Source organism: Mirounga leonina, unplaced genomic scaffold (genome assembly GCF_011800145.1).
Source record: "Mirounga leonina isolate KUSES-001 unplaced genomic scaffold, KU_Mleo_1.0 Mir_54, whole genome shotgun sequence".
In the NCBI taxonomy this organism is placed as follows: domain Eukaryota; kingdom Metazoa; phylum Chordata; class Mammalia; order Carnivora; family Phocidae; genus Mirounga; species Mirounga leonina.
The window spans coordinates 12,137,032-12,147,014 of NW_023270812.1; the positions used below are offsets into that span (position 1 = coordinate 12,137,032).

General features: G+C 43.3%; 1 protein-coding gene across 1 annotated transcript in view; it reads left to right on the forward strand.

Annotated features, from left to right (window-relative positions):
- Positions 1-1,001: 1,001 nt before the first annotated feature.
- LOC118001821 (constitutive coactivator of peroxisome proliferator-activated receptor gamma-like) overlaps positions 1,002-9,983 on the forward strand; it is a 92,605-nt gene continuing 83,623 nt past the window's right edge. The window contains 3 exon segments of the mRNA XM_034991963.1: positions 1,002-7,347; positions 8,873-9,981; position 9,983. The exon segment at position 9,983 is cut by the window's right edge and continues 306 nt beyond it. Of these exon segments, the coding sequence (XP_034847854.1) occupies positions 7,297-7,347; positions 8,873-9,981; position 9,983 (1,161 nt within the window). The 5' untranslated portion in view covers positions 1,002-7,296.

Here is a 9,983-nt window from a genome sequence, read left to right on the forward strand (position 1 = left end):
GATTTATTTCACTGCTGCATTCCCACCTCTTTCAAGAAATGGTTAATGGTAAGAGGGAAAAGACCACTTAATTGAGGTCATAAAAGCAGCTCTTGATCGCCATAGAAGCTAGAGCTATACATTGGAAAATCAGAGGAATTCATTGCATGCTTTCTTTTATTAGTTTGAAAATGAGGCAACCCTGATGCTATCAGTTATTTTTATAAAGCTTTATAACAGGTATAAATAACTATTTTAATTTGCTTTTAGATGTCTGTTTCTTTGTAAGGTGTTCTGTTGGAAAAATTTTCAGAGACTAAAAATATGTTATTTAAGGTTTAATTTATTTATATAAAGATATTTTTAAAGGATTTTGTAGTAGTAGTTTAAAATCTACCAAACTGAGGGTAAATCATCATTTAAGTTTTACCAAAAAGGGAATCAGTGATCTACAAAGAGATTAAATGATTTGTCTTCAGTCACACAGTAAATCAGAGCCATTGCCAACCAAAAAAACGCACTCCTGAGCACTCTTTTCCTTATAAGCAAATATTACTCAATAAGTGAGAATCCATTGCTTTTATTATAGAATGTTTACTGTAGTGTGGACTAAATTATTGTATCCATCCTTCAGCATGCCTGTCTAGCTGCAGAGTCCCACATGTGCACTCAAAGTTCCAAGAGTGTGCAGCAGTATGCTGTTCCTGTTCGTGCTTTAGCCCAGAGGGTAGTAAGTTACTGTAAAGTCACTTACAATAAAACCACTGCCAACCAGGATAAGAGAAAAGTCTCTTTGAAACAGCAGAGTTTTCTGGATAGTTGAGTTTTGGGTTTTTGCCCATTAAGCACCAAAATCTCCCATCTAGGATGGCAGTCTTTCTAAAATATGTTATTTCCCTGCTTTCTTAATAGAATGTGCAGGATGTAGCATAAACTTTCTTTAATGATCTCAAGTAAACATTGTAAACATAATTTGTTACGTTGTGATGTAAACAGGGTAGGATTTGTTGAGGCCTGGACAGCTGTTGCCCTGTTACTTGTTTGGAGTTTTTGTGTCTGTCAGGTTTAGTTTTCCTGTTCTTTTGCTTTCCCCTGGTCAGCTTTCGTCGGTTCCTACTGCTGTTGGTATCCATGTGCCTGCCTCAGATGCCCTTTCTGTATTTTTCTCTACCGTGGACGTAGGACCTCCTTGTTAGAACTGAATAGAAAAGAGTCCATAGATGATAAATAAGAGCCTGAAGAAGTCTCTTATGAATAAATTGTTTTAGCTTTAACTCATGAATTTACATTGGATTCTTACCCTGAATTCTGGATAAACGAAGCATAAATTTTACAGGCCTACGTGCATCTTTATCTATGTTCAGTGAGTGACACTGGTTTTCACATTATGTGTCATTGTCCTTTAAGGGGTTTTGTAGAGCCTCGGAGGGTTAGGGAAAGGCCCAGTGTTCTGGATTGCCCCTTCGATCCTGATGATTCTGTGAGTACCCTTCCGACTGGGAGAACCTTCAGGAAGAAGAGCTCTCTGGACTAAGGACACCCATCGGACAGTTGTGCAGTGAGTGGTCTTTCTAGCACTGGGGGCAGCAGCAACCAGACTGCTCAGATGGAGCAGTTAGGTGGGGGTGGGGCCTAGTGAAAGGTACATGGGCTTTGGAGGCAAGATCTGGGCTTCACTGTTAGTGTGTATGACCTCAGGCAGGTGTTCTAACATAGCACACCTTGCTGGCTGCTGCCCAGCACCAGCTCTTTGGCCTGCTTTGCTGGTGCAGCATGGCATGCCTTTCATGAGTCTGAACAAACTGATCCTGGCCCAGTGGGACTAGAGATGGCTGCTGGTCGCCTTGTAGAGTAAGTGTACGATATCTTGCATTTTGACACATGGACACACTGCCAGACTTCCTTTTCTGACAGACCCTGTGCCTTTCACTCCCATTCTCAGGGCCCATTTCTTCGTCAGGGACTTTGTCTGGTTCATTGCTGTGTCCACAGCTGTTAGCACAGGGCCTGGAGCAATTTACTGAGCAAATAAGGGAATTCAGAACTCTTGTCTTTGGTAGGTGTGTGGGAGCCAGAAGAGGGTCTCTACCTCCTTTGTCTTTGCAGTAGGAATTAGGACTCTGCATCCCTTCGGGTTCTTCCAAAACAGAGGTTTGGATGGTGGGCAGCAGAACAAGCAGTGCCAGCCAGAGCCCCTCATTCATCTCCAGTCTCACCTCTCCATCCTCTCTCCACAGAGTCAGGGCAGTGTTTCTAAGATGTATTTACTTTAGAGCCTAGACCAGTATCTGATTTCCCCTGGGCTGAAGTCCAGATACATGTGCGTGGCAGACCCCTTCACTGTCTGGCCCTGTGTGCATCCTCATCTCCTCACTCTTCTTCCCTTAAATCGGGGGTTCGAGCCATACTGAGAGTTGGTGGTTTTTTTTTTTCCCTGTGCTGTCCTCAAGCATTTATAATAAAATACACATTTATAATATAAATAAAGTTGCAGGTTAAACTACTTAGTACAACAGGTGTATTGTAAGCACCTTAGAAACATCCATTTACTGATAAGAAAAGATATCTTACAGACTTTAAAAATCCTCATTCCTTGCGACTCTTGTGCCTCCCATCTGCCTGCCAACTCATCATCTCGCTCTGGCCGCACCTGTCCTTCCTGCCTTTTGTCAGGCTCACTTCCACTGCCCTTAGTCAGGACAGCCATTGTGGATCCTGGATCTGGGTTGGGTCTCCCTGCTGAGCATCCCCCCCTGCCACCCCCCTCCCCCAGCTACAGCTCTGCCCAAGTGATTATTGTGGGTTGAATGTTTTCCTGCTAGAGTGTGAACTGCTAGAGGGCAGGGCCCTGTGTCTTGGTCATAGCTAGTGTCTGCTCTTGTGAATGACCTAAAGGTACTTGCTAAAGGAGTAAACCAGATTCATGTTTAAACACCTGGTACTGTTGAGGAGATCACCTGGTATTGTTGAGGAGAACTGAGTATTAATGAATGGCAGCTACAAATGACATCCTGTTGAAGAAAAAAGGACCACCATGTGCTCGCTCTTTGACTCAGCAGTTTCATATCTAAGATTTGTCCCAAGGAAGTGCTCAGGATGTACTCCCAAGATTTATATACAGAGATGTGATACACACTTATGGCACTGTGTATCCATTAAAAATAACACTGCAGGAGAAGGTTAACACAGTGATCTGGGAATATATTCGTGGTAAATTAAGACACAAAAGTAGATTACAGAAAGGACAAGAGTATCCCAATTTTTAAAAACAATGAATAATAAAAATTAGAAATATGTACCCTAAAATTGTAGTCCTTATCTTTGGAAGATGAGATTATAAGTAGTTTTTTTTTCCTTTGTGCTGTCTCTGAATTTTCTGCAAAGAGCATGGCTACTTTTAGAGACAAATTTTTATAAATAAATACATTCCTGATACTAAAATAAACTAGCTTGAAAAATCATAAATACAGTAAAACCTCACGAGAACTTGTATGGCTTTGTTTTAAATTTTGAAATAATTTAAGAATTTTGGCTGGTGCTGGGCTGATTTTACTACACTTCAGGCAACTGATGGTATGTTTTATGAATAAATTTGTAATATAAATGAAATTGCATCACAGTTTATGAAGTAGATCTTATAAACCTCTTTAGAGATATGAAAAATGAAGCTCATAGAATAAAGTAACTTGCTCAAAATTTTACTGCTATTAAGTGGAGGTTAGAATTTGAACTCACTAGAGCCCTTCCGTGTATCGACTGTACTGTACCGCCTAGATTCTGTCACTTCTTCCTAGGACACAGCTAAGAGGGGCCATCCTACCAAGTACGGAGTGTCTACATCAGCCATGCACCAGTTTTCTGAATCTTGGCATCAGTGGCCATGGCCTGACTGTGTTCCGGAGGGTCCTCCAGAACATCCTGAGTCTGGACATCTGTACCTAGACACACAATGTACATCATAATAGCTGTAGGCTTCCCATTTCTCACTTGAATAAGCTTCTTAGAGATGCAGTGTTGAAGAAGAAATATACTGACACTTGCTAAAACAGTAAGGAAGACTTCACTTAAGACTGTTGCACGAGGGGAGAGCACTAGGCTCAGCTTTGAACACAGCAGACACCTGGGGATTTGTAGCCTGCCAGCAGAGGGAGGAGGTCCTTGAGAAAACCAAGGGGATGGAGCCTTTGATCAGGTCTTGAGGGTGACCGTCTATCAAGGGTAGGGATTTTCTCCAGGCAGACTCAGCAGGACTCTTGCTGAAACTAGACTCAGCCAGAATGTACATGGAAGCCCAAGGTTGAGGCCTAGTTGAGAGGAGGGCCCAGAGGAGCCTGATTGAAATTGGTCCAGGAGAGCGTCTTGTCAGCAGTTTAATGAGCCCTGGGTGGTGGTCCTCTGAGGCATGGAGACCAACCCAGGTGGCAGCCACTCTTAGCTTACTCATTCACCTGGTCTGTGCATTCATAAATACTCAGTAAACACTGAGCTAACATGTTCCCATATGCTGGTGTGGGGTAAGCATTCATTTCTTGGGAGTTTTTAGTCCCTGGTCTTGCCTTGCTGTGTGAAGGGGTCCCGTATGTTGCTGTATGTAGGGGAGTTAGTGGGGAGGCAGGGGAAGAAGAGCAGGCCTCAGATGATCCACATCAAGCCACAGGAGGCCCTCCCTGAGGGCCCAGGCCCAGCCAGCATGTTACCAGTGGAAGAAACATTATCTAAGACTTGGAAATGAAGCCAGGGAAAAGGACTGCATGTTTTTATGTTGTTACTGTCACATGGGCCGTTGTTCAACAGAGTCACCCAAGGCTGTTCTGTCTTCCGACCAAATGTAGCTCTCTGACTTTGCTGGTTACTCTTGATTAGAGCCTAGACCCTGATGTTACATGTTAATATGTAGATTTTTTGTCTTGTAGAGATGCAAATTATTTCTGATAAAAATAAACCCAAAGGTTTTGATTTCATGCCTTTGTAGGACTTCAACCTGATTTGTCTCCAACTGAAAATAGCTTGTTTCAGTCAACTCCAGCTCTTCAAAGCCCTCTGAACTAGCTTCCCATCTTGATGGCTCCCTCATTAATTTATGTGTGCATGGGTTGTCTCTTAGCCTTTGAAAATTATGCTTTAACGCTGTCGGATGCTGGGTGTGCTTTAAGGTGGTCACTGCTGTTGCTACCGATTGTCCTGCAAACACTGCCCTCTGCACCCCCCCTTCCATCTGTGGGCTGTCCCTGAGTCCATTTCTCCCTGTGTCCAGAGGTACTCTGGCCCCTTCCATCCATGGCAGACAGGTTGATCTGTCTGCTGAGGCCCGGCACTCTTCATGTCTCTGTGTTCGTCAGTTGAAAGATTGTGAATAAGGGAGCTTTTGGACTTCTCTTTCCTCCTTTTCTGGTAACCCAGGATGTTGGGATTGGTCCAGCTGTGTGGAAGGAAGCTTCTCCTAGGAGCGCAGCCCCTCCCAGTGCGACCCGCTCCAGCTGTACTTCTGTGCCTGCCGGCTCCTCCTCCATAAACTTTCCTGCATCGAATGCTTTGTTTCCCAAACCAGTCTGTCAGCTACTTGCTCCCTGCTCTTTTCTTTGCCTGCAGTCGGAGTCTGTCAACTGGTTGATTCCTGGTTTCTCTTTATACACCTGCCCTTCAGTGCCTTCACTTACTCATTCACAAGTGCTTACTGGGCCCCTACCATGCTGGACACAGTGCTGGGTGCTGGGGCTATGACCGAGTGATGTCATTTGCCCTGAGGAGGCCCACATTAATGGAAGTGGTTCCCAGATTCCATTTTGGGCAGTAAGACTCCTCCCTAATGAGACATCTGTTTTCTTTCCAAACAACAATTATCTAACTAATGAAAACTGTGTGTATATGTACACATACACATATGTGTTTGCCATGATCTTTAAAACTACCTTTAAAGAATGAAAAACCTCAGTGGGGTTGACTCTTCAGCAGTGTGGAAGTTAGGGGCACCGACCCCTTCGCACAACCAGAAATCCACAAATAACTTGTGACCCCTCAAGAACTTAACTAATAGCCTGCTGTTGATGAGAAGCCTTGTTGATAATAGTCGATTAACACAGTTTGTGTGTTGCATGTATTATATACCGTATTCTTACAATAAAGTCAGAAAAGAAAACGTTATTAAAATCACAAGGAGGAGATAATGCATGTACAGTACTGTGCTATATTTACTGAAAAAAATCCACATATAAGTGGACCCATGTAGTTCAAACCCATGTTGTTCAAGGGTTAGCTGTATATGCTCTTAGCAATATTAAAAAAACCTTAAAATTGTTCAGGAAAGGTAAAACCCACAGAACTTACTTTTTTAGGCATTTCGTTGTACAGCACACTGAGTGCATTGAGGGGTGGGTGGCGGGAGCACTGGACGCCTCGAAGTGCTGCGGTACCGGAAGGCATCATCCAGTGTCACAAGTTCCCAGGTCCTCGCTTATCCAAATTTGTTTTTGTAAATGCCATAGAAGAGCACATTGTAACGTAGCATTCCTGAAGTAATTTGTGATTCAAAATGTGAGAAATTGGCAGTGTGAAAGAGGAAAAACCAGTACATGTTTAATTATAATAGTGAGCTTTTCACTGCTGGGTGGGAAAGGAGAAAAACATTTGAATAAAATCAAAGCAGAGGCTGAGCTTGACTTCTCCCAAAATAAAGAGGAGAGTGTTTTGAGCAACTCAGTGTTGTCTCTTGCAGTTTTAGTAGAAAAATGCTTGAAACAAAAATCCCTTTCTGTTGGTGAGGGAAGGCAGCCAACCCAAACGTGGCAGAGCTGCTGCACAAACGCGGACCCACGTCCGTGTGGGAGCCGGGCCTGAGGGCCGGTTCCGCTCTGCTTCGGCTTTGTCTTCACGTGTGTCTGCAGCCGGCCAGTGCCTCGCGAGGAGCTCCCACTGGCCACTGGTGGGCTTGCTGGGCGGGTACCCCCAGGCACTGACGGTGCGCTCCGGCAGATGCCTAGCACCCCCCGGGGAGCCTGGGAAAGCCGCGGAGTCTCGTCTCACCATGGAGAAAGAGTCCGAATCTGTAGGATTTGCCTTTGGTCTGTTCATCATCAGCACACCCTGCAAGCCTGCTTTTTTCAAAGCTAGGCATAGAATAATGGCCTAGATAGAGTTTGTGAAGTCTGAGCACTGTTTTTTCAATCCACTCTGACCCACCCTTCTTTGTGCTCTTCCATTCTCTTTCCAAACCTGAGCCAAACTACTGTGTTGGAATCTCATGAGAAAAACTGGCTTCAGAAATACAGCGTCACCTTAGTAAACATAGGATCCATACCCGGAGGCCCAGATAATCATGTTATGAAGTCCAGTTTCTGCTTCAAAAACTCACACCTTGGTAATGTTCCCAAGGTAAATCCTTTGCTAGTGATTGCTCTACAGTGGTTTGGGGTCTATGGATTTGTGTATTCCATTGTATTTAATAACTTAACAAGCAAGATTTCTCTAAAGTTCAACATGAATGTGTGAAATTTATGTCCACTCCATGTTTATGTATTTTCAGTATTAATGGCTTTTAAATAGATAATTTCAAATTTTTTGAGGGGCCAGTGTCCATTAACAGGCAGTAAGTTCTTAAAAGATAGTCCTCTGTAAGGGTACCTTTTCTCAACGTAGTAAATTATTTGCAATTTGTTCATTTGTGAAATGGAGCTTACAGCTTTTTGCCTGTCAGAGTTGTTTTAAAGCCTGGAGATTTTGTGTCTTGAGTGCCCAGTGCTGTCTGGTGGGAAGCGCACGCACCGTGAGGCCAGAGTCCTCATTCACGGATGTGTGTCAGCAGCTGATGGCTGCCTCCCTCAGCCCCAAGCCTGGAGAGGCTTCGTTTGTTCTCCTAGAGCTGTCTGTGTAATAAGGACTTTTTGTTTGTTTTATCAATGGACGTGAAGCCCTGATGAGTCTTAAAGAAAACCAAAGTGAAAATCGTAGGCCATTAAGATCAAAGACGTCATCATGGAATTTTTTCTGACCAATGACATCTAAAGTACTCTGCTTAGTTTTTTTTCAGATTTTGAGTTCTAACTCTTTGAACTACCAGGTTTCTGCATTTCAGAGTGGGCAGTTTTCCATTCAAAGTCAGTCAGTCACCAACTCAGATGTTACAGAAAGTCAGTCAGTCACCAACTCAGATGTTACAGAAATACATACAGAATATGTATTTTTCTTTTTGATACCTTTATTCAGGTGTACTTGATAGATAGTAAACTGTACTTTTTTACAGTGTATAATTTGACAAGGGTTAGCATGTCTTCACCTGTCCAACCATTACCACAATTGAAGTAGTGAACATATCCATCACCCCGAAAGTTTCCATTGTATAAATCCCTCCCTCCTGCCTGCCCCACACCAGACCACCACTGCCTGCAATCTGGTGCTACCGATCAGCCCCACTCTCAGTGAATTAGAATTTCATACAAATGGGTCCTATGGTGTGTACACCTGTTTGGTGTGCCTTTTTTCACTCAGTAAAATTATTCTGAGAAACATGGATATTGTATGTACCTATATATGTTTTAGGTTTTCAAAATTAACTTCTGAGTTCCTAGATGGGAAATAATACTTCTTTGAAAACTGTTGTCCTATTTTTTAATTTGGTTGAGAAATCCCTTGAATAAGAGCCTTCATACAAATCTTAGCAGGTTGCTACACTGTGTGGCCCTCGTGAAGGTGGGCTCTGGTGACTCGTGCTTGGGTAAAGTGCTTCTTTGTCTTCAGTGAAAGCTCTTTAGGCTCCTAACCAGTATGTCATGTTCCATATCTTATTAGTGACTAGAGTGTTTTGCAACTAGAGAGTGAATATTAAATATTGTCTGTGTTTGCTTTAAAAGGTGTATATCCAGTGGTAATGCCATAATTACTAATTTATTTTCCTTTCCAGATCCTTTCCAGGAGTTCAATTATGGGTGTGAGAGGTTTGCAGGGATTTGTGGGCAGTAGCTGCCCACATATATGTACAGTAGTGAATTTCAAAGAACTGGCAGAACACCACCGAAACAAGCATCCTGGATGTACTCCTACCATTGTGGTTGATGCCATGTGTTGTCTCAGATACTGGTATACTCCTGAATCTTGGATCTGCGGTGGCCAGTGGCGGGAATACTTTTCTGCTTTGCGGGATTTTGTTAAGACTTTTACAGCTGTTGGCATCAAGTTGATATTCTTCTTTGATGGCATGGTGGAGCAGGATAAGAGAGGTGAATGGGTGAAACGAAGACTCAAGAACAATAGGGAGATCTCCAGGATTTTCCATTATATCAAGTCACACAAGGAGCAGCCAGGCAGAAACATGTTCTTCATCCCATCTGGGCTGGCCATCTTTACACGATTTGCTTTGAAGACCCTGGGTCAGGAAACCCTGTGTTCCTTACAAGAGGCTGACTATGAGGTGGCATCTTATGGCCTCCAGAATAACTGTCTTGGGATTCTTGGAGAAGACACTGACTACTTAATTTATGATACTTGTCCCTACTTTTCAATTGGTGATCTCTGCCTGGAGAGTCTCAATACTGTCATGCTCTGTAGAGAGAAGCTCTGTGAGAGTCTGGATATCAGCCTGGCAGACCTTCCTCTTCTGGCCTGCCTGCTTGGCAATGACATAATCCCAGAGGGCATGTTTGAAAGCTTTCGGTACAAATGCTTGTCTTCCTATACCTCTGTAAAGGAGAACTTTGACAAAAAGGGTAACATTATCTTAGCTGTAGCAGACCATATATCTAAAGTTCTTCGCTTACATCAGGGTGAGAAAAAGCTAGAAGAGATGTTACCTTTGGGACCAAACAAAGCTCTTTTTTATAAGGGTGTGGCATCATATCTTTTGCCAGGACAGATATCTCCGTGGTTTTTCCAAAAACCCAAGGGTTTAATGACTTTGGACAAGCAGGTGGTATCCATGAGTTCAGACCCTGAATCCAAGCAAGAAGTTCCCATGTGTACAGACCTTGAATCCAAGCAAGGAGTTCCCATGTGTACAGACCCTGAATCCAAGCAAG